Source organism: Doryrhamphus excisus, linkage group LG2 (assembly GCF_037039965.1).
Source record: "Doryrhamphus excisus strain RoL-2023G ecotype Guam linkage group LG2, RoL_Dexc_Guam_v1.1, whole genome shotgun sequence".
Taxonomy (NCBI): domain Eukaryota; kingdom Metazoa; phylum Chordata; class Actinopteri; order Syngnathiformes; family Syngnathidae; genus Doryrhamphus; species Doryrhamphus excisus.
In genome coordinates, this window is record NC_136358.1 from 16,831,999 (window position 1) to 16,856,162 (window position 24,164).

The 24,164-nt window shown below is 43.5% G+C and overlaps 1 protein-coding gene across 1 annotated transcript in view; it reads left to right on the top strand.

Moving 5' to 3' along the window:
• ccdc146 (coiled-coil domain containing 146) overlaps positions 1 to 22,320 on the top strand; it is a 34,012-nt gene extending 11,692 nt beyond the window's left edge. The window contains exons 2-22 of the mRNA XM_078799113.1: positions 1,548 to 1,630; positions 1,920 to 2,135; positions 2,687 to 2,744; positions 3,436 to 3,518; positions 3,632 to 3,725; positions 3,821 to 3,894; positions 4,186 to 4,413; positions 4,519 to 4,608; positions 4,813 to 4,909; positions 6,402 to 6,494; positions 6,685 to 6,852; positions 6,981 to 7,069; positions 7,324 to 7,488; positions 8,658 to 8,733; positions 8,819 to 8,967; positions 9,042 to 9,270; positions 17,966 to 18,076; positions 18,146 to 18,283; positions 18,346 to 18,471; positions 18,552 to 18,665; positions 20,950 to 22,320. Coding sequence (XP_078655239.1) covers positions 1,548 to 1,630; positions 1,920 to 2,135; positions 2,687 to 2,744; positions 3,436 to 3,518; positions 3,632 to 3,725; positions 3,821 to 3,894; positions 4,186 to 4,413; positions 4,519 to 4,608; positions 4,813 to 4,909; positions 6,402 to 6,494; positions 6,685 to 6,852; positions 6,981 to 7,069; positions 7,324 to 7,488; positions 8,658 to 8,733; positions 8,819 to 8,967; positions 9,042 to 9,270; positions 17,966 to 18,076; positions 18,146 to 18,283; positions 18,346 to 18,471; positions 18,552 to 18,665; positions 20,950 to 21,156 — 2,688 coding nt within the window. The 3' untranslated portion in view covers positions 21,157 to 22,320. The remainder of the gene's footprint in view (positions 1 to 1,547; positions 1,631 to 1,919; positions 2,136 to 2,686; positions 2,745 to 3,435; positions 3,519 to 3,631; positions 3,726 to 3,820; positions 3,895 to 4,185; positions 4,414 to 4,518; positions 4,609 to 4,812; positions 4,910 to 6,401; positions 6,495 to 6,684; positions 6,853 to 6,980; positions 7,070 to 7,323; positions 7,489 to 8,657; positions 8,734 to 8,818; positions 8,968 to 9,041; positions 9,271 to 17,965; positions 18,077 to 18,145; positions 18,284 to 18,345; positions 18,472 to 18,551; positions 18,666 to 20,949) is intronic.
• Positions 22,321 to 24,164: the final 1,844 nt, after the last annotated feature.

Here is a 24,164-nt window from a genome sequence, read left to right on the forward strand (position 1 = left end):
TTTAACTGCTGCAGATAAGTCTCATCACCAGGAGGGGCAAGGCTGCCTCCAAACCGCCTTCGGGCTGTTTCAGATAAAACGCTCAGTGCGCGCCGCCGCTGCTGCTGCTGCCAAGATGTCTGCTGCATCACTGCCGTGTCAGCCGTGATGGGGGGGAATTACAACAAAGCTTATTTTGGTGACTCATCTGTGGATACAAAAATATTTTGTAGTTGGGATTTTGTGCTTGAGTACATTTACTAACAATGACCCATTTAAAGTTCCAAGACGGACGCCTGTGACACATTTAAAGAGAAGTTGTTGATGTTACTCCCCTTGGAGTCCTTGGTGTGTTTGGTAGTCAGATACTATGTAATGGGATGAATCTTTAAGGGAAAAAACACACACATTACCATGTCTAAGAAGTCAAGTTGCCTTTATAGACAAGGTTATCCCCTCATTACCGCATCCCCTGCCCGACTTGCCTGGCTGCCAAGATAAGAGCTGAGCACCTGTCCACCGTTTCCATCATTGTGACACGCTAAAGTACCCGACACAACTGGGAGAAATTCACCCACAACAACACTCTCGGCAAAGACGGAGCACCGCACAAAAGGGGGAATTACCTGCTTTTTACTGAAGTCCTCCAGCTGTATGTCTCTCAGCGTTAATGGTAGCTTTTTAATCCTTTAGGTGTGTAACCGTTGCTTTTACGGGGTGCTTTTTTTAGCAATCGTTTGTTCTTCCCTCCAATGACGATGATAAACATTTGTAGTGTTTTAATGCATCATTCAGTGGCAAAGTACACTTTTATCCCTTTTTTATCGCCATTAACTGGCTCTAGACCCAACCGTTGTTAGTGAATTTCCAGGGGGTGCTGGAGCCTATCCCAGCTGTCTTCGGGCGAGAGGCGGGGTACACCCTGGACTGGTGGCCAGCCAATCACAGGGCACATATAGACAAACAACCATTCACACTCACATTCATACCTATGGACAATTTGGAGTCGCCAATTAACCTAGCATGTTTTTGGAATGTGGGAGGAAACCGGAGTACCCGGAGAAAACCCATGCATGCACGGGGAGAACATGCAAACTCCACACAGAGATGGCCGAGGGTGGAATTGAACTCGGGTCTCCTTGCTGTGAGGTCTGCACGCTAACCGCTCGATCGCCGTGCAGCCCTAATTTATTTTCAACTTTAAAAAAAAGAGTTTCAAACAGAGTGGGGAATAAAGACAAAATAAGAAGCAAAATACTTACCACTTCCACATGGAATAGGAGGAGAACTTCTTTTCACTTTATCATGTCAGACATGCCATGGCTGACGAGATGCAGTGTGATGTGATCATCAAGACTTTGTCATTATTGACACCCAGTGGCCATAATACTTCATATGATTTGTATTTCAGTATTTTTTTTACTGATAATAGGTAATAGTCAACATTGCGAGGGAGTGACATTTGAACCACGATGTAGCGATGGACGACTAGTATGCATGTTTTCATGCTTCCCCACTTCAAAATGTCTGAATAGTATTAACGGATGTGCCTGATTGTTGCCTTCCAGATGCTCTCACTCGGCAAAATTGGTGCGGCCAAAGTGGCCAAGTTGAAGGCGATCTACAGGCAACTGAGTGATGCCCTGAAGAGGTATGCTACTCTGTTTTTAATGGAAACAATTGTCTGTTGATGCAATGGAGCCAAAGACTGCAAAGCTGAAGTCGGGGGGGGGGGGGGGGGAAGGGTGATGTCGGACGTATGTGCCAAAGATGATCTCCAGGTTGTTTGTTCTAGCATATTTGCAGCCTCATAGTAGTACTTCCCTAGCATAGCATTCTTCAGGAAAATGTGATGATACACCTGCACAAGCCAATGATAACCAACCCCCAAAAAGTTGAGGTTATGCGTTCACACTGTTTTTGTTTGTTTTTTGCAACAGTGCCCAGGACTCTGAGCTACATCTTTTGGAAGAAACAACAAAGTTCCGTGTCGACCTAAGGAGACTCCAAGCCGAATTTGAGAGAACGCAGGAGCCAAACTCCTCCGAGGAGCCCACGAGTGAGGCGGGCAGACTGAGACTTCAGCTCCTGCAGGCGTTCAATGAACTGAAAGCAGCCGAGGACAGGGACTACATGACACAGCACCAACTCAAGTGGTGAGCTTTCTGCACGGAACAGCAACTATGACATATTGTTTCACCTCCACGAGAACATGTACCAATGGCTTTGGATAAATATGATTTATCACATTTCCAAAGTCAATCCAAATACCGGTTGCCATTGGAATTTTAACATTTCCTCCCTGCAAAGTGTTTACTTGTCCGAGTGCTCTGGCGTCAGTGTGGGAGTTATTTCTGCTCCTCTCTCTCTCTCTCTCTCTCTCTCTCTCGCTAACTCTCATTTCTCACAAGCCACTTTCCTCAATTCTGCCGCAGGCCTCACTTTTCCTTCCTCCAAATCTCTCACCACCACTATCGCTGCGTCCAAAGGGTCAGATGCGCCCAGAGAAATGGAAAAGAACACTTTTTGTGCTCGAGTCAGACGGAGGTCAGGGGACATTGCTAGGCAACGTAACATGCACTGCTGCTTCCTGAACACTCAGTCCTGTGACACCCCCCTTTATTTAGACAAACGAAAATAACACCCGCTTTCTCGTCCCACCCCCCTTGTGACATACTTGCCTCACCTTGCCTCACCCTTGTTGCAGTCTCAGGGAAGAGAAGCGCTATCTGGTGAAGGAGAACAGCATTCAGCACAAACCTGATGTAAGTTCATCACAGCAGCTGTCAGTCGGAGTTACTGAGATTTCACCCGAGAGGGGATGATTTTGAGTTTTACCTTAAGCCGCCATCCAAACTTTAGCATTAGTAGTCCATCAGGCACTGTTACAAACCTCGAAGATAAGGATTTAAGCCTTATACAGTATGTGTACTCAGCATACCCCCAAAGGACAATACTATACAAATTCATGTACTTTAGAGTAGTCAGTGTACAGCTTGTATAAATGACTCAACACACAGCCATTATTGTCAAAATAGCTGGCAACACAAGTGAGTGTTGAGGGCGTCCCCACAGGCGCTCAAGTGGTGTTCTGGTCCGGTTCTTTGTCACTCCATCACTTTCACCTTCACCTTCCAGCAAGGCACTTGGTGATCTTGGACTTGTGGCCAAGATGGAATTCACGTTTTAATCAATTTAATTCAATTAATCACAGTTCACCAGTTTAGGAAGCACTCATGCAGCCCCAAACCATGTTTGTATCAAGGCAAGGCACACTTATCTTGCTACTCCCTTGCATTGATGGCTGTTTAGACAAAAATGCTTGTGTTGAGCAATTGTTGTACTGCTACACAAAGTTGTACAGCTGTTAATATAAAGTATATACATTTATGTAGTATTGTCCCTTGAAATGATATACTGTAAGTAGAATAATGAATCTGGTGTTTGATCATACAGGATATGGAGAGCACCACAAAGACCCTCCAGGATAAATATGAGAAACTTCAAAAGGAGGTGTCCCAAAGACAGGTTGAAGTCAGGTATTCATATTTCCACTTTTTGGTGTTTTTCTCAATAGCAAAAGGCGTTCTGCAGCTATTAATTCTGTATGAAACATTTTGGGAGATTTCATACTTGCTACATGTTTGCACAGGAGTCTGATGGAAGACATGGCAACCCATCAAATGCGGACATTGCAGGAACAGAAAGAGCTCGAAGACATGAAGAAAGTCATTCAGCTCAAAGAGGTGCGTGTACAAGAGAGCGAATGGGCATTGGTTCCATCCCGCCATTAATAAAATAACAAATCTGCCTTCTCTCTTTCTCTCTTGTGTGTTGCAAGGCCGAGAAAGCTCAGCTCCTCGCCGCACCTGAGCTGATTTTAAAAGAGATTGGAGGAAAACGCTCCAAGAGGGAGTGAGTACAAGAGACATGTCGAGCAATTTGTGTCAAATGAGTGCAGGAAATGCTCCAAATACCTGGGATATAAACTGTAAATGAGACGCTTAGACTGCAGCACAAGAAAATAGAAATGGCTCAATTAATCCACTTGATACACACTTCCACACTTCCTTGGACTATCAAACTGTTCATTATAGACGATAATGGTGCAACTATGACTAATAAAACCTTTTGTTCATTCTAATAAGGTGTTTCAAATTGAAGGTGTCAAGATGTGTGAAGTGCTTTTTTTTGTTTTTCCCCAAGAGCCGCAATGAAGATGCTAGAAGAGATGGACGCCGAAGTTTCAGACATTAAGCGGCAAACCAAGGAGGTGAAGGAGCACAACGGCCTCCTCAGGGCTCAAAAGGAGGAGCTGGCTGAGGAGCTGGAGGTTCTCAAGGCCCAAGTGGAGGCCGGTGAGAGGAGGTGCAGGCAACTGGAGAACGAGCAGGAGGTCAGCAGGGAAGAGGAAGCGCAGCTAATGGGGCGCAGGTACAGTGTTAACAATTATATGTCGGATTGAGTAAGTCAGACAGGTCTTCATTTATGCATTCATACTCCATGAAGAACTATCTTTGCATTTTTTTTTATTTCCAGGGGGATCCTGGAAATGAAGTTGCAGAGTATCATATGTGAGCGAAAGCTCCTCAACGAGAGTCAATCTGTGCAGCTCAAAGAGAAAAAAAGGTAAAAAATACATAAATCATACAATTTTAAAATACACTATCCTTGAAGGGGATTTGTGCCAGAGCTCCGAAATGAACACCGATACACCTCGCAGTCAATTTGTGCTTTTAAACCCGATTACAAGCAAACCAAACGTCTTCTGCAATCTTTAACGCGCCTCATTTGAGACAGTGCGGGTGATGAAAAATTTAATGTCGGCTGCAGGCAGATGCAAGCCTTCAAGAGGATGGAGCGTGGGCTCGCCGTGGCCACCGAGCAGCTCCGACACACGCAGTCGACCTGCGCCGACTTGCAAGCACAGGTGACCCATCGCATGTCATATTTCACTCACTTTGCTGCTTTAAACACCCATCTCTGGAACAATTTAGGCTTTCATTTAACCACGTTCCTATTATTCAGAACATTTACATTTTCCATTACATCACGAGCATGTTTTTTTTTTTTTTTGAAAAGCTTTGAAAGCTTCCTGGAACTTCACTGTTGCGTACAGTCTGTGAAGCAAAACTAAGTTGTCAGCACATACCACACGCACATGAAAGGAAATTGCTATGACACATCAGGGATTTCGCATATTAAGGAAATGTCGCAAACAAAGCAATTTTTGCTTTCATTGTCAAAAATTGACGTCTTAGGATGTGTTTTATGTGCCTTTAAATGTCAGTCAACACATCTTCTCCAATTTAAATGAATCAACAAATCATCACTGCATTTTTGTTTGTTAATTTTGCACGTCACACACAATCCTTGTGAGACATGAAGACGTATCTTTGTCTTTTCTGCGTGTTCTAAAGCTATAAAAACATTATTTTACACACCATTCCAACACCTCCAAAAACCTCCAACAATGTATTCATTTTCTACCACTTATCCTCACAGAGGTAAGAGGCAAGAGGCGAGGTACACCCTGGACTGGCGGCCAGCCAATCACAGGGCACATGTAGACAAACAACCATTCACACTCACATTCATACCTATGGACAATTTGGAGTCGCCAATTAACCTAGCATGTTTTTGGAATGTGGGAGGAAACTGGAATACCTGGAGAAAACATGCAAACTCCACACAGAGATGGCCAAGTGTGGAATTGAACTCGGGTCTCCTAGCTGTGAGGTATGCACACTAACCACTCGAACGCCGTGCAGCCTACCTCCAACAATATTTCATGGTTTTATGTACATGCTGTCACCGTGAACTAACAGGCACAGTCATGATAACATATATACTTTCACGGGTTTTTCAGTCCAGGGTGTACCCCGCCTCAGACAGCTGGGATAGGCTCCAGCACCCCCCCACAACCCTCGTGAGGATAAGCGGTATAAAAGGAATGAATGAATAACTTTATAATATGTAGTGTTACCATTCAGTAGTGGTCTGAGGAGCAGTGAGCGAGTGTGTGAGGAAGCTAGTGGTTAGCTGGCTAGTAGTTAGCTGGTGTGCTGTATGAGGTAATACGTCACTATATAGCTTGTTTAATATGCAGGTCACGTTACGTAAATGGTGCATTTTTTTATGTTTTCAGATATTACTAAAGGCGCAATCGGCTTGCCCATCATGTGCATTCTTAGCTACCTCTTTTTGGCTGTTTTTATATCTTTAGAATGCACAGAAAAGGGACAGACGTGTGTTTGAGTGTATAGGGTTGTAGATGATGGGCAACATTCCAAAGAAAGTGCAGTTCTTTTAATTTTGTTTACAATTATTGCAATTCGTATGCACAGGTTTCTATTCCCAAAACTGAGCAACAACAGCCCACATAAAACTTTTCACTGTGACTTTCTGACTTCAATTTCCAGTTAGACGTTCTTCTGAGAAGAGGGGCCAGTGTTGCACAGAGGATGGCTCTTCAGAAGGAAGTGGATGCTCTCAAAGTCAGCTTTGAAAAACAGGTGAGGACGTGGGTGCAGCGTGTGGGCGCCAACAATACTCGTTTGCCACGGTGCCGCGTGTCGCCTCATTAGTCCTGCATATCCACTACTGCGGGGACAAAGAGTAGCATTGTCTACCTCCTTTTTAATTGCTTGCAAAAAGCAACTGAGAATAACACCAAATATCCCACCCCCTCTCCTTTTTTGCAAGTTATCAAAAAGCAAAGAAGCCAGCCAAAAGCAGCAGCAGTATGGGATCATTCAGGAGCTGATGAGGGAATCGGGCGGCCTGAGAGAAGAACTGCATCACCTCCGCTGTCTCACATACATTAAAGCAGAGGAAAGAGGCCACAAGCACCGTGAGATGATAAGAGCTGAGGTGCAGCAGAAACACACACACACGCACACATGTAATAACCTGCTCATGTGGTGGAAACAGACATTTTCCACAGAGTGTTTTTTTGAGATTTTAAAGGCCTCTTCCTGTGTCATTGAATCCATCCACAGCAAATGAACCAACACATCCGGCAGGAACTGCAAGAGAAGGAGCTCATCATGATGCACCACAGCAAGCTGAGCGCTATGCTGCAGCGCAGGTGTCATGCTTGTTTTCCCATTTCTCTTTGCTCGGTGCCAACTTCCCTTTCATTTAATGTTTGCACGGATAAGAACACAACGTAGCAAACTGATGTGACCGCTTTCTCCTAAAGCCCATCTTGGCGATTTATGATGCTCACCTCACGCTGCCGGCTTTGAAAGCCAAGCTCTCACTTAAAAGGCATCTGTTGTCTGCAGACACTGATTACAAGCCTGACTGAGCCGCTAATTAATTGTTCCTTTTATTCCGCAGAGTGCTACAGTACGGCGGACTGTGCGACTCGATCGCAGAGGAGAAGAAGAAGTATGTCAAGCTCAAGCAGATTGCCTCACAGAGCCTCACGGAGTTACTGGAGCAGGTGAAGGTGCTTGAAAATGAGCTAGAGATCCAAAAAAGTATTGCTACGAGGAAGGACAGGTATGTGCATCATGTTGCTGGAGGAAATCCGTACCCTCTATCAATATTATATACTTTAGAGTAGTCATTGTATGCCTTGTTTTGAATTATAGAGATTCATTATCCACTGAAAGTGTGTCAACACACAGCCATTATTGCCTAAATAGCTGGCAATACAAGTCCCAGGATAATTGTCTCTTTGCCTACGGCGAAGCATGGTGTGGTAGCATCATGGCCTCGGGCTGCATGAGTACTGCCGGCGCTGGGCACCGGCAATTTGTTGTGGGAAACGTACTGTGGAATTCTCAAGGAGCAACTGGGATGTCTGGCAGTTTTCCAACATGACAAGCCCAAACACACCCCAAGATGACAAGTAGCTTGCCGATGAAGGTGAAGGTGGCCAAGTATGTCTACTGCGAACCTGAGCCCTATTGAGTACCGAAGGACATCCTCGAGGGGGAGGAACGCATGGTGTCTTAATGTCCACCAGCATTGATGCCATCACAGATGAGAAGTTCAGCAATGTGTAGTTCTGCTGAATTCCATGCCCAAGAGGATTAAGACACCAGGGACACTATTTGGACATGTTCGCTGTAATCTGTACCGACTTATGTTGCCAGGTATTTGGTTTGCAATGGCGAAAACCTGTGCATGCGTGGGTTATCTCCGGGTACTCCGGTTTCCTTGGCGACTCCATATTGTCCATAGGTATGAATGTGAGTGTGAATGGTTGTTTGTCTATATGTGCCCTGTGATTGGCTGGCGACCAGTCCAGGGTGTACCCCACCTCTCACCTGAAGACAGCTGGGATAGGCTCCAGCACCCCCGAGCCTTGTGATGTTAAGCGGTAGAAAATGAATGAAAATGTGGAGGAATGGAATGGAGGAAAACCGGGCATGCATGGGTTTTCTCCGGGTACTCCGGTTTCTTCCCAGATTGAACATGAGAGTGGAATTGAACTCGGGTCTCCTAGCTGTGAGGCCTCCGTGCTAACCACTCATCTGCCGTGCAGCCACCACACATTTTCAGTCCATAGTAAATCGATACTGGTATACAATTGACTACTCTTAAGTTTTATCCTTATTTACAGTAATTACTAGAGTATTGTCCCTTGACAATATACAGTATAATGAGATTGTTCCTAACATGTGAGGGCTGAACTGTACTCACTTTTTTTTTGTCTTTTACAGGTTACTAACTAAAGTTCATATGAAGATTTCTAAAAGCTGCAAAATAAAGGATAAATTATGCAACAACATTGACAAGGTCCCGGGTGCTTTTAAGTGAGATATATGGACATTATGGAAGTATTGGGAGTAAAAGAATCTGTGTTGTGCTTAACATCGTGTAGGTTGCTTGGCAGAGCCGCCAGGTTGATCAGGAGCGTGAGGACAATGAAGCGGAATTACAGAGGCTCAGGCAAATCATCAGCCACCAGGAGCAAACGCTTCTCGATATGAACAAGAACCAGGAAGGAACCGTACAGCGGCGCAATCTGCTGTGCGTTTAAATTCAAGTGGGCTGTTTTCAAAATGAGCATGTCATTTTCTTTGTTTTGCCATTTTCCCCCGTAGCGGCATCCAGCTGTTGGAGCACGAGGAGGTCTTATTCGACTACCAGGAGAAGGTCAACACGCAGGAGGCGGCCATCAGTGAAGGCAACATGGGACTGGAGAACCTGGAGAAGGAGATGAGAGACCTGAATGTAGCCATCAGAGAGGTGACGAGACAGATCGGCTTCAAGAGGAAGGAAGTGCTGGTCCATAAGAAACTGGAGGAACAGATTACCATGCTGCAGATAGAGGTAAGATAAGTGATTGAGCCTTGCTTGTTACTTTTACTACAGGGTTGGACAGCGTGTTCCCTTCCTGCCAGTAAATGTATTATGTTGTAATGGATAGATATTGCCTCAACACATGCAGTACAATGACTCCATCATGATGTATTGCTATGAACTTTAGGTTTCATTCTGTGTCATCATCTCAGAATTCTATGAAGTGCATGATGTTATGCCAGTGCCAGTGCATTACTCAACTTGAATGTGCTTGTTGGCCAGGCTGAAGGCACCATTAAGACTCTAGTGATCATTGGATCTGTGTTTTCAACATACCTTTTAATGAATAGACTCCACTTTATTATCAGAAGCAATTGTTTAGCGTGACCTTTGAGAACTACACAAAAGTATATATTGCTGCAAATGGCTGTTTTTCATGCTCACCATCCATCTTTATGGTAATGGTAATGGTTTAATTTCATTTGAACATGCATCACAGATTACAATTGAGTGCATCACATAATCACTTCACAGTTCCACATGTCCAAAAGGAGTAGGAAGAAGCAAAGCTTATTAAATCCTACCCCTTACATTTGTTCACTTCCTGCTTTCCTAATATAGTTTTTTTTTAATTTTGTCACATACCGAAGTACGAGGTGATATGACCATAGAATGCCATAGTAACTGTCAATATAGTGATATATATATATATATACAGTGAAGAAAATAAGTATTTGAACACCCTGCTATTTTGCTATTTCTCCCACTTAGAAATCATGGAGGGGTCTGAAATTTTCATCGTAGGTGCATGTCCACTGTGAGAGAGATAAACTAAAAAGAAAAATCCAGAAATCACAATGCATGATTTTTTAACAATTTATTTGTGTGATACAGCTGCTAATAAGTATTTGAACACCTGAGAAAATGAATGTTAATATTTGGTACAGTAGCCTTTGTTTGCTATTACAGAGGTCAAACGTTTCCTGTAGTTTTTCACCAGGTTTGCACACACTGCAGGAGGGATCTTGGCCCACTCCTCCACACAGATCTTCTCTAGATCAGTCAGGTTTCTGGGCTGTCGCTGAGAAACACGGAGTTTGAGCTCCCTCCAAAGATTTTCGATTGGGTTCAGGTCTGGAGACTGGCTGGGCCATGCTAGAACCTTGATATGCTTCTTACGGAGCCACTCCTTGGTTTTCCTGGCTGTGTGCTTCGGGTCGTTGTCGTGTTGGAAGACCCAGCCACGACCCATCTTCAATGCTCTGACAGAGGGAAGGAGGTTGTTCCCCAAAATCTCACAATACACGGCCCCAGTCATCCTCTCTTTAATGCAGTGCACTCGTCCTGTCCCATGTGCAGAAAAACACCCCCAAAGCATGATGCTACCACCCCCATGCTTCACAGTAGGGATGGTGTTCTTCGGATTGTACTCTTCATTCTTCTTCCTCCAAACACGCTTATTGGAATTATGACCAAAAAGTTCTATTTTGGTCTCATCTGACCATAAAACTTTCTCCCATGACTCCTCTGTATCATCCAAATGGTCATATGCAAACTTAAGACGGGCCTTGACATGTGCTGGTTTAAGCAGGGGAACCTTTCGTGCCATGCATGATTTCACATCATGACGTCTTAGTGTATTACCTACAGTAACCTTGGAAACGGTGGTCCCAGCTCTTTTCAGGTCATTGACCAAGTCCTGTCGTGTAGTTCTGGGCTGATTCCTCACCTTTCTTAGAATCAGGTGATATCTTGCATGGGGCTCCACTCCGATTGAGATTGACCGTCATGTTTAGCTTCTTCCATTTTCTAATGATAGCTCCAACAGTGGACCTTTTTTCACCAAGCTGCTTGGTAATTGCTCCGTAGCCCTTTCCAGCCTTGTGGAGGTGTACAATTTTGTCTCTGGTGTCTTTGGACAGCTCTTTGGTCTTCGCCATGTTACAAGTTAAAGTCTTACTGATTGTATGGGGTGGACAGGTGTCTTTATGCAGCTAACGACCTCAAACAGGTGCATCTGATTCAGGATGATACATGGAGTGCAGGTGGACTTCTAATGGGCAGACTAACAGGTCTTTCAGGGTCAGAATTCTAGATGATACACAGGTGTTCAAATACTTATTTGCAGCTGTATCACACAAATAAATTGTTAAAAAATCATGCATTGTGATTTCTGGATTTTTCTTTTTAGTTTATCTCTCTCACAGTGGACATGCACCTACGATGAAAATTTCAGACCCCTCCATGATTTCTAAGTGGGAGAAATAGCAAAATAGCAGGGTGTTCAAATACTTATTTTCTTCACTGTATATAGCACATCATGACTGGTTCAAGACTCTTCATCCTTGTATTTAGCAAACATCAACTGCTTGTATTCATTCATTCATTCATTTTCTACCGCTTTTTCCTCACAAGGGTCGCGGTGGTGCTGGAGCCTATCCCAGCTGTCTTTGGGCGGGAAGCGGGGTACACCCTGGACTGGTCACCAGCCAATCACAGGGCACATATAGACAAACAACCATTCGCACTCACATTCATACCTATGAACAATTTGGAGTCGCCAATTAACCTAGCATGTTTTTGGAATGTGGGAGGAAACTGGAGTACCCGGATAAAACCCACGCATGCACGGGGAGAACATGCAAACTCCACACAGAAATGGCCGAGGGTGGAATTGAACCCTGGTCTACTGCTTGTATTGTTTCTTTTATTTTTTATTTATTTATTTATTTTTTTAGTTTTAGTTTTAGTTTTTATTTTTATATGTAATTTTTATTTTTATTTGTAATTTAAATTTCATTTTATTTTTTTATTTTATTTTTCATTTTATTTTTAATTTTTTGGTGCAGCTATTTACCAAATAGCTTGTATTTAGCAAACATCAACTGCTTGTATTGTTTCTTGAATTGGCTCATCGTTGTGCATTGTTTGAGGGTCTTACTCAATCCATTCCATAGTTTGATTCCACATGCTGAAATGCTGTGGCTTTTTAACATAGTCCTGGCATATGTTATGTTAAGCCAAACGAGCTGTTTGACAGAAACAACAGCATCACCCTCTCCGCTTACAAGGCAACCATGCATAAAGATGAGCATCCAAACAAGGAGACAGAAATGGAATAAAAACCAAAAATGAATCTACTTTCCAATGCATAGAGCGACACAGGTTTTTTACCCGCCAGCGTCTGCGTATACCATCACCACCAGGCTGACGCGTTTTGACTTGCAGATAGATGAAACTTGTGTCATCCCAGTCTTCTTGTGTGCTCTTCTTGGATGATCGCATTGTTGGATCTGACTTTGCCATGTGCTGCCATTTGAGAGACACAACCCCACCCATCTGTTGGATCCTTCTGGTGTTTACCATTTGCTGTTTTTCTTTCCGTCTTACATATTGTATTGTATTCCTCTCTTCGTCATTGCTCCCAGTTGCTCTTAATGATCCCATATTCAAGTATTTTACAGTTCCCACAAGTGTATTGTATTTTGCGTTGCCTGGAATTTAGACAGTTTCTTTTAGTAAGTCCTACTGGGAACCCCCTCATTTTGTTTGCAGCTTTTATGCAAACGAGCTGTTTTTGTCCAACGTCTCAGACTGTGTGCACATCATCCATAGTAGATACTATGCAGCACAGACCACAACGTTACATTAATGAGTACTCATAAACAGGCTCTGGGGGGGTGCATTGTTCAAACATCATTACAATATCAATTTAGCATCATAGAGGACCTTGAAGAGACATCTCCTGCTCGTAATGGTATATCTTGCTAAGAGGCGTAAGGATGATGGCAACGCAGGATATATGCTTCCTGTGTCCGCTCTCTCTGTCGGCTCATCTGTCTAACCATCCAGTTTGTGCCAAGCATTCTGCCTCTAGTGTACAACAGATCATCTTCCAAATTGCTCATCTCGGTCCACCGGGGAGCCCAAATTAAATCCATTGGAGGAAGCTTGCCAGTTCAATTCACTCTCTGTGAGAATGCAATCTCCATGCCATGCATTCCTCACACACATTATGTATTTGTATTCATCTGTGACCACTTTATTTGCTCATGCCAAGCCAGACAGGACAACCCCTTTCCCTTTTGATGGCAAATTTAGACAAAGATAGATCAGGCCATCTGTGAGACTGTTCGATATTCAATATTCCGTGGTTTTTATTTGCTTGGAATTTTAATACAGAACAGTGTTGGATTCTGTGTAATGCTGGGATAACTCCTCTGCAACAGTTGAATACAGTCGCTCCATCCTCATGCACAGATAATGTCACAACCCTTTAGACAGAAAGCCTCCACTTCATCACTGTTTCTTCCAGGGAGGAGCGTGCTGACTCGCCGCACACTCCCCGTGGTGGTGAGTCATTCTGTGTCCTCCATTTTCATCCAACCTGTCTGGAAGTCTAATGTGGGGAAACCCGCCTTCGAGAAGGGAGCAGATAGATACTGCAAATAGAAACAAAACAAGCTTTGCTTTATATCCGTTGTGAGACGTTTGTCTGGATACATCTGGCAACTGTTTGTCATTCCTGCAATATTACTCTCCACAGTGGGAAGGAAGTTGACACCTTCCATAAAACCTCGAGATGAAGACCAGTCTTGGGTAATTCTGTCAAAATGTCAAAATTTTCCACATATGTATTCATTCATTCATTCATTTTCGACCGCTTTTCCTCACGAGGGTCGCGGAGGTGCTGGAGCCTATCGCAGCTGTCTTCGGGCGAGAGGCGGGGTACACCCTGGACTGGTTGCCAGCCAATCACAGGGCACATATAGACAAACAACCATTCACACTCACATTCATATGGACAATTTACAATTTAATTTATGTTTTTGGAATGTGGGAGGAAACCCGAGTACCCGGAGAAAACCCACGCATGCACGGGGTTGAACATGCAAACTCCACACAGAGATGGCCGAGGGTGGAATTGAACCCTGGTCTCCTAGCTGTGAGGTCTGCGCGCTAACCACTCGACCGCCGTGCCGCCCCACATATGTATCATCAGAATTAATTCAACCACAGGGATTAGCCTTGTATGTAACATACAGAGTCTTTAATTTCATGCATGGCCTGGACCATCATTATCATTCTTTTAATGTGTTTCAAGATGTGTTGAAGCCTGAAGATGCTTCATTTTCTTTTATTTTCCTATCTAAGCAGTATGAGAAGGGGGAGAGTGGCTTAATCATCATCATCATCAAGTAATTAGCTTGAAGAAATTAGGCTTTAGTGATTAAACTCCGGGCTGCACGGCGACGAGTGGTGAACGTGCAGACCTCACAGCTAGGAAACCGAGTTCATTCCCACCCTCTGTGTGGAGTTTGCATGTTCTCCGGTTTCCTCCCACATTCCAAAAACATGCTAGGTTAATTGGCGACTCCAAATTGTCCATAGGTATGAATGTGAGTGTGAATGGTTGTTTGTCTATATGTGCCCTGTGATTGGCTGGCCACCAGTCCAGGGTGTACCCCGCCTCCCGCTCGAAGACAGCTGGGATAGGCTCCAGCATACCCCCAGCACCCTAATGTGCATAACTAGTATGAAATATGAATGCATGTATATAATTGACAATGTCATAATTAATTAATTACATGTACCGGTAATTGTGAGGTGATGTTCGTTCATTCATTCATTTTCTACCGCTTACCCTCACAAGGATCGCGAGGGGCGCTGGAGCCTATCCCAGCTGTCTTTGAGCGAGAGGCGGGGTACACCCTGGACTGGTGGCCAGCCAATCACAGGGCACATATAGACAAACAACCATTCACACTCACATTCATACCTATGGACAATTTGGAGTCGCCAATTAACCTAGCATGTTTTTGGAATGTGGGAGGAAACCGGGGTACCAGGAGAAAACCCACGCATGCACGGGGAGAACATGCAAACTCCACACAGAGGTGGCCGAGGGTGGACTCGAACTCGGGTCTCCTAGTTGTGAGGCCTGTGTGCTAACCACTTTTGCCGTGCAGCCTCCAGCACCACCCGCGACCCTCGTGAGGATAAGCGGTAGAAAATGAATGAACGGTAGTTGAGTGGTTAACGCGCTACGTGACACAGCCGCCACACGTGATAGGCTTTTTTACAGAATCAGGTGATACTAATCGTAGATACTGCATTTATTTACCTATGCCTTTCATCCAGAGAATCGACATGGCATCCCTCAGTCACATAATTAGACGCCATCTTTATGGAATACCTTTCCAGTCAGGCAGAGTCCCGCCTCTGACACGACTTCAGATACTCGTCTGCACGATTTGTACAGAACAGCCTCTCTCATTGGTATATGCTTTTATACAAAGCTTGCCTCACTATCTTCCGCTTGGCCTAGTTTGCAAGTGGTTTTAAAAAGAAGAAAGAACTCCCAAATGTTTTTTTAGCTCTGAAGAGACATGTGGCTGAAATCTGGTGCAGCAACACCCACCCCCTGAGACATGATTTGTGTAAAGGTTTGTCGGCTACACTTGGACAGAGAGGTGCTTCACAGATGGCGGTACACTGCAGGGATTGTATTTTCCTCAAAATGAATTTAAAAGTGCGTTTTAAAGGAAGTGTATATGTGATGTGCTGATCAGATGGTGTCATATCTGGGTATCGTCTGCCCGAGATGTGTGATTATTATGACAGCTGCGGATAACCCCGCGCCCCATCTATCGGCCCAAATTCTCCCTTTGTGATTCTTTCTCTTTTGATTTCACATCCTTTATCTCCCGTTGCTTTCATGCTTATTCCACTTTATCTCCTTCCTCTATCACTCTCACCCATCTCTGCCATGCTTCCATAAGCGGTTCAGTTCACATGACGCCCATATGACACAGAGGGGTGAGGCAAGCTGTATTGTAAAGGGCCCCGAGACGTCACTTTGGATCAGACTTAACCGCCTGTTGGCACTAAGAGAGGCTTCATTAATCTGGTGAAGTCGGAGGAAATGGGAATCATCACTTTGTTCCACGCTGGCTTCACACACGTTGCGGTGCAGGCATGTAAACACGCATAATCCGCGTGGTTGAGCGGAGGGAAGCGGCTGTTTCATAACACGGGTCAGGTCAAGACCGCCTGTGTCTTCCCTTGTTGTTTTCACACCCGCTTTTTCCTCTTCCAGCTCATCCTTACTTCCTCGAGGAGTCCAATTGATCCCCTCCGGCATCCAGAAATATTTTCCTGTGCTGCTTTTTTTTTTATGCACGTGACAATACACCTGTCTGTTTTTCTGCTACGGCTCCTTGATCAACTAAGCTTCATATGTTTATGTATATATAGCCGCAGTGGTTTGATGTCCGAGACACAGCCTTCAAGCTTATTGATTGTTTTTACTGGAAGTTTAAACTGTAGCTAAAATAGCTGTAATTCATGCATGTTATTTCCGTTTGCAGAATCTACACATTTCTCCATGGCAGGGGTGTCCAAGGTGCGGCTCGAGAGCCATTTATGTAATTTTCTTTTTTGGTTTTTATTGAACCTAACATGCATGTTTTGGGGATGCTGGGGGAAGCTGGAGTACCCATAAAAAACCCATGCAGTCACAGACATGGGGGGGGGGCATGCTCCAACACGGGTACAAAACAAAATAAAGTTGGCATTTTTGGAGAATTAGCTGGAGGAAAATGTGTAGTTTATTCTTGATATATATATGTATATTTTTAGCATATCTTGTTGTGTTGTTGAACCAGCAGTGGTTCTTAAATATTTTCTGACATGCCACCCCCCACCCCCCCACCCCCCCACCCCACCCCCCAGCTGAAAATGGCAAAATGGAGAGCAGCATACAAGCATGCTGAGTACGACATTCATACTGTACATGTTGGCAGGTCTGCACTAATATTGAGGGTCCTCTCTGCTCCTAACCCCCACCCCCTCACCCCCCGTGGCCCACTATTTCAGAGGCGCTGGTAATGGTAATGATTTCAAACATGCTTAACAAAGATTGTATACATTGAAGTATATCGTATCTTTACTTTCAACATGTCTGAAAAGGAGCCCCCTGGAGATGCACAGGATATGAATGAAGTACACATTCAAAAAAAATCCAAAAAATCCAGAAATCCAAAAAACAAATGACGAACAAGAACCGCGACATAACTTATATAACTACGATATAACTATATAATTTAGTAGAGATACTCAAGTGTTTTATGCCACCATTATATTTACACAAGTACACACAATCTACACTGCAAAACCGCTGCTCAAGCTCTGCAACCATTCTGTCCAGTGGACAGTGATCAATGATATAATAATCATTATTATTTTCTTAATTAGCCTAATATTATTACGATTATCATTATTCTTCTTCTGATTGTTATTATTATTTCTACTACTAGTAGTATGGGGGTTCAGATCAGGGGATGTCGTTTGTCGTCTATCATCTACTGTTGCCTGCTTGTTAAGTCCTTTGAGGCTCTTTTGTGATTAAGGGCTATATAAATAAACTTGACTTGACTTGACTTGACTAGTAGTAGGCTAGTATTAGCCTGATTATTGGCCTGCTTATTTGCCTGCTTTTGCCCTATTATATAGAATTTATATATTTATATAGAAAAAATTCAATAAAAAATAAAGACAAAATCAATAAAAAATATCAAATTATTTAGGGGGGCTTAAGAACATTTTAGGAGGGCTGAAGACCCCCGAAAATAGGCCTGATGACGCCATATTCTCCTCTGTGTCTCAACGGTTGCTAATAGATTGGTCACTGTCTGTGTTCAACATGTTCTTTATCTTTATCTAGTTGCTGGAAGCCCGAGATCAGAAGCTCGATCATGTCATGCAAACGGCAGATTACAAAGAGCTAAAAGGCTCCGACCCTTCGTCTTCTGACCTGGTCAAGAAGATTGAAAAGGTACGCTCCAACTTTTATGTTCTTGAGTTGGTTACGCTTAAAGAAGCTGTCGTGTCTCTTTCATCTTAGCTGGAGGCAAACCTCGCAGAGCGGGAGAAGCAGCTTTTGGAGAAAGAGCAACTTGTGGACCATGTGACCCGACTCTCAAAGCCCCTGCAAGAGCAGAACGATAACCGCCAGCTAGACAGATTGTCACTGGCCAAGAAGGTAGCCTTCCTAGAACGAGGCTCAGCTCACATCAATACATGTTCACAATTGTTTATGTCCAGGTGAACGAGCTGCGGACACGCATCATGGACACCAGCCGTCGTCTGATGGCCACGTCTGCTGAATTGTCGATGAAGCAAGCCGCCACCCTGTGCCTCCAGCAGGAAATCAAAGAAAAACAACTCCAGGTCAGAGGTGGAAAAACAAAATGAACAGTATCTGTTGCCTGTATGTTAATAGGTGATTGACTTTTTATTTTAAACTCCAGATGGATAGGTGTCAGAAGCGTCTGCAGCAAGGTCTGCCACCCTGCCCCGAGATGGAGGAGGAATGGAGGAGGATGCTTCAGGACAAGAAGAGAAGACAGAGAGACAAAGAGAGGGTAAAAAGAAATAACCAGACTTACAAAGATCACTGCTCAGCACTTGATTAAATCGCTTGAGGTAGAAGAGGGGGGTAAAGGAATTGACAAAGGAACTGATTAAAGCCACAAGGCAAGTGTTTCTTTCTACCTTGGGTGTGTGCACGATGCTGAGGAGAGATTTAACACGCTGGCACAAAGGCTTTGACAAGGACAAGATGAGCTTTGTCAACAGGCCCAACATCAGACTGGCACACAAGGCGGCATCAGTCGTGTCTGAAAAGAGTCCAGCTGCTCTCATCTGTGGTGTCTTCTCATCCGCATTATTCTCCTTTATGGCTGCCGCCCCACAAAAGGACACCACAAAGCTCCACATGCAAATGCAAGACGGAACATTGCGGAATTCAGAACTCATCATATCCTCTTCATAGTTCAATGTGTTTCCTGTTAGCCAGCCAACCCCCCCCTTTTTTTTCCTCATTTAAAACTAATACTTCTGGCATCCATGCCAGACAGTAATCCATTCATATGCTTTGAAGTCCCTCGGATTTCAGCACACCTCATTTCAGTGCTGCATGAATTTGAGGTCATGAGGTCCGTGGCTGCTTTTTTAGCCTTTCACAGAACTTTGACCTACTTCTCAGAGGCAATGCTCCATATATCGATGGATGGATGCCTTCAGAGCAGTTGAACAGTATACATTCCCAATTCAATGTACCGTATTTTCCGGACTATAAGTCGCACTTTTTTTCATAAATTTGCTGTTCCTGCGACTTATACTCCAGAGCGACTTATAAATGAAAAATATATATACTGTATTTTCCGGACTATAAGTCGCACTTTTTTTCATAGTGGCTGTTCCTTATACTCCAGAGCGACTTATAAATTTAAAATATATATACCGTATTTTCCGGACTATAAGTCGCACTTTTTTTCATAGGTTGGCTGTTCCCGCGACTTATACTCCAGAGCGACTTATAAATGAAAAAAATGTTTATGTTACATAAACACTGGACACCTTTTCTGTTCATATTTATTTTTTATGTAGCTGAATAACCATTGTGTTAGCATATCTTACACCTATTCAGCCTGTTCTCTATTCTTTTATTATTGGTAGAACTTGCCTTCCAAGATGACGTAATGTCTGTTTTGGTCAAGTAGTTTGGAAAATAAATTTCCCGCAAAAAATGCGACATACAGTGCATCCGGAACGTATTCACAGCGCTTCACTTTTTCTACATTTTGTCATGTTACAGCCTCATTCCAAATTGTATTAAATTAATCTCTTACCTCGAAATTCTACACAAAATACTCCATTATGACAATGTGAAAAAGTTTTTTTTTTTACTTTTTTTGAATTTATTAAAAATAGAAAACAAAAAAATCACATTTACATAAGTATTCACAGCCTTTGCCATGAAGCTCAAAATTGAGCTCAGGTGCATCTTTTTTCCACTGATCATCCTTGAGATCTTTCTACAGCTTAATTGGAGTCCACCTGCAGTAAATTCAGTTGATTGGACATGATTTGGAAATATAATAACTGTCTTTAATGGAGTATTTTGTGTAGAATTTTGAGGTAAGAGATTAATTTAATACAATTTGGAATGAGGCTGTAACATGACAAAATGTAGAAAAAGTGAAGCGCTGTGAATACTTTCCGGATGCACTGTATACTCCAGTGCGACTTATGTGTGTGTTTTAATTAATTGGTTAATTGGTTCCAGACCTGACCATGAGAAGAGAAATTTCCACGAAGTAGGATTCCTAATTTATAAATGGAATATATTTGCACTCAGAGCATAGGAAACCTGTTTACGACTTTCTAAAGAACACCCTTCGAACACGAAACTGGAGTAATTCTACAGTTGATCAAACTTACTTAAGATTTGACAGATCAAAACACAATCTCATCATAAGACCTCCAAATGTGATATTAGCGTCCACTTCACTACTTTCTGAATCATGGGGAACTCGAGTTCTTTTTGCCATAAATTAGCCGCATCATTGTTAAAGCCTCAGGGTTCAAAGCGCGTGAAAAAGTCACGGCTTTTAGGCGGGAATGTACGGTAATTGCAATTGCTAACGGAAAAGGTGTTCCGCACTAATGAGAGCTGCGCCAGTAGCAATATTTTCTTTGCTACCTTTTTGCCATTCTGAGCACTTGCATTTTATTTTGACATATCACAAATATTGAATGTATTATTCCATTTTCATGATTAAACTTGTGGAAAATTGAATTTCAGCTCTCCCAGTCCAAGGTCATGCATAAATATTCAAACTATGTGTGTGTGTGTGTGTTCAGATGGCGGATGAAGGCGAGTGGAACCAGTTGCCTAACGGTCAGTTCACTACAGCAGACATCCGGCCCGATGCCTATATCCCCCAGACGGACAAGCTCCCTCTCCCCAAGCCCTATGGAGCACAGGCCCCCTTCAAGCCCACCCAAGCAGGTGCCAACATGAGACACATACGCAAACCAACGCACCTCAAACCCTTAGAGCTGTCGTGAAAATGCAAAGAACATTTGGAATAACAGGAATTCCACTGTCTCCTCATTCCTGTGCCTCCCTTGTCCTCCTCTCTGAACATACTTCCTTAATTGCTTCATGGGTGCATCTGGTTGCAATCTCGTTCACTGTTTTGTGTGTTTACAGGCAATAGCTTGTTGTCTGGTTTTTTATATATAGTATCTATCCCTGGCGTTGCTTAATGTCACCCGTCTATGAATACACTGCAGCGGCTTTAAGCTGTGAGCTGCCAGCAGTACCGGCTTAAACCCTGAAAGGCGAAATGTAAACATCAGACAATGACAAAGAAAGGCGGCACAGTTGAGCGAATTGTACGTGGAGAGGAGGCGATGTCGCTTCAAAAGAAGTCGACTCTAAATATACACTTTATTGCTTTTCTCTTTTTTGGTCGTCGGAATGCAGTTCCTGTTGCATATCAATGATTCACAACTTTTATGTCTGTACTTACTTAGATACCAGGGGTGGAGTACTTCATATTTGGATCTAATTAGGTGATTGGGTGTAGTTGTAAAACATTAAAACCAGAGACTATTCTGGCAAGTAATGGCTAGATAAACTAATGCTAATATTAAAGATAAAACTGAAACATTTCAGTATTAGTCAGTGATTTTAGATGGATAATGAAATAAATGAGGATGTGATTGGCTCCCTGTCCAGAAACGGGACAATTCTCTAACTCAAATGAACATTTTTACTGATTCCGACTGTAGCCCAATAACCATCAGATGCCATCTGCAAGAGAATGGTTTTACCGTCTTTGAATGCCTCTTATCTCCTTCAAATGGAATTTGCACAAGAAAGGTGGAAGAAGGTTTTATCAATCAATTCTCCATCCATCCATTTTTTACTCTGAGGGACATAATCCCTTCGGTGTCTGTCCCGGGGCTTTTTCCTGGCTGGGCATGCCCAGAAGACCCCCTCAGGGAGGCCCCCGAGCCACCTCAACCGGCTCCTCTCGCCACTCTGAGCCCCTCCTGGATGACCGAGCTCCTCACCATTTCTCTTCGGGTGAGTCCAACCATCCTACGGAGGAAACTAATTTCACCCGCTTGTATCCACGGTTTCGTTTATTCGGTTTCACGGCCCAAAGCTCATGACCATAAGTGAGGGTCCGGTACAGCGACCGCATTACTGTCTACTTCACGTTTTCCCTCACTCGTGGAGATACTTGAACTCCTCCACCTCATGATCTCGTTCCCAACCCGGAGGGTTTTTTATGGATCTCATTAATAACAAATGGATTGTACAATTAAGATATGCTGAAGGGTTGTAAAAAAACAAGCTGTGAGCAATAATTGGCCCCTGGGCCTCACTTTGGCCACCCCTGATGCTCACATATTAAAGGAGCGGAAGTTACTTTTCTATGGTATTGTACAAAAGAGCAATGGTACGTGTGATCATCCATTGCTAGCAGATGCTGAGAGCTGTCACTTTCAATTAACACCAAACTCTTCAGGCCTCATTAACCAGCTACATAACACGCACCGGTCAAGGCCAGCTACCGCCGAGGGTTGGAATTCCGGATTCCAAAACAGCAATTTCTGGTAAAAAAAAAAAAAAAAATACTTGGCATGAATGCAGGTTTCATGGCTGTTGACAGAACGTGACTCATTTTGATGACTGTCACTGAGATCATTTCCTGACTGCTGAGTCTGTGCTAAAGCAATATTTGAAAAAAAAAATGTATCCGGGGGCGTTACACTGCAACCCTTTTGGAGCTCTAATTGGAATCATATTAACATATAAAAACGGAAACAAAACATAAAACTTCAAGTCCCTTTTTTATTCAAAAGCTGTGTAGAATCCATTGTAGTTCACACAATACTCCCCGAACCACACACTTACAGTTAAAAAAAAAAGATGAACATTCAGTCACATGATGAAAACCAAACCAGACCTTTGCATGCGTGTCTTTTCATCTCCCTTTCAGTTCCTTTTCTTTCACGCTTCTTCCCCTTCTGCGTTTGGCAGGCGTATTACAATGAGCTCTACAAATAAATCACCGTATAATGAAGCCCTGTTGTTCTCTTCCCTCATTACATCAAACCCAGTGCGAATATTGGAACAGCGTGTGACAATTACACGATAACAGGAAATGGCGGAACTGTCACGATCGGGAAATGGACCCCTCACATTTGACCAAATTTGGATACAGCGGTAAAAACTCCTGACCGTAGCAAATGAAGCAAGGGCGTCTTTTATTGTTCGTGACTTATCACAAAATGTGTTATTTCTTTTTCTTCCGCTCTGCACAGGCCCCCATTTTTTACTGTCCTTAACCTTAGAAAGGAAAAACCCTGTATGATTTCCCACATCGCTGACCAGATGACAGTCACTTAATCTTCAAAAATATTACCTTTTCATCTTCCATCTTATAGATCCCTCGAGTGTGTCCACTGCTCTCTCCTCATTTAGATTTGCTCTGAAATGATAATTGCGTTCGGGTTTAAAGCGTCCCCCGCTCGTCTGTATGTATGTATGTACTATGTCTCGGCTTATGGAGTGCATGGATTGGACTTATAAATACTGAACTTCCTCAAATTGTAAGTGGCCTCACTCGAACAGATGCTGGTATGCATTAAGAAATATATATATATATAATTTATTATAATTTTTTTAGTTGTGGAAAAATAATATAAAATGTCATTTGATATCACTTGGACTGCACGGGGTCCGAGTGGTTAGCGTGCAGGCCGCACAGCTTGGAGACCCGAGTTCGATTCCACCCTCTGGCATCTCTGTGGGGAATTTGCATGTACTCCCGTGCATGCGTGGGTTTTATCCGGGTACTCCGGTTTCTTCCCCCATTCCAAAAACATGCTAGGTTAATTGGCGACTCCAAATTGTCCATAGGTATGAATGTGAGTGTGAATGGTTGTTTGTCTAAATGTGCCCTGTGATTGGCTGGCCACCAGTCCAGGGTGTACCCCGCCTCTTGCTTTAAGACAGCTGGGATAGGCTCCAGCACCCCCCGTGACCCTTGTGATGA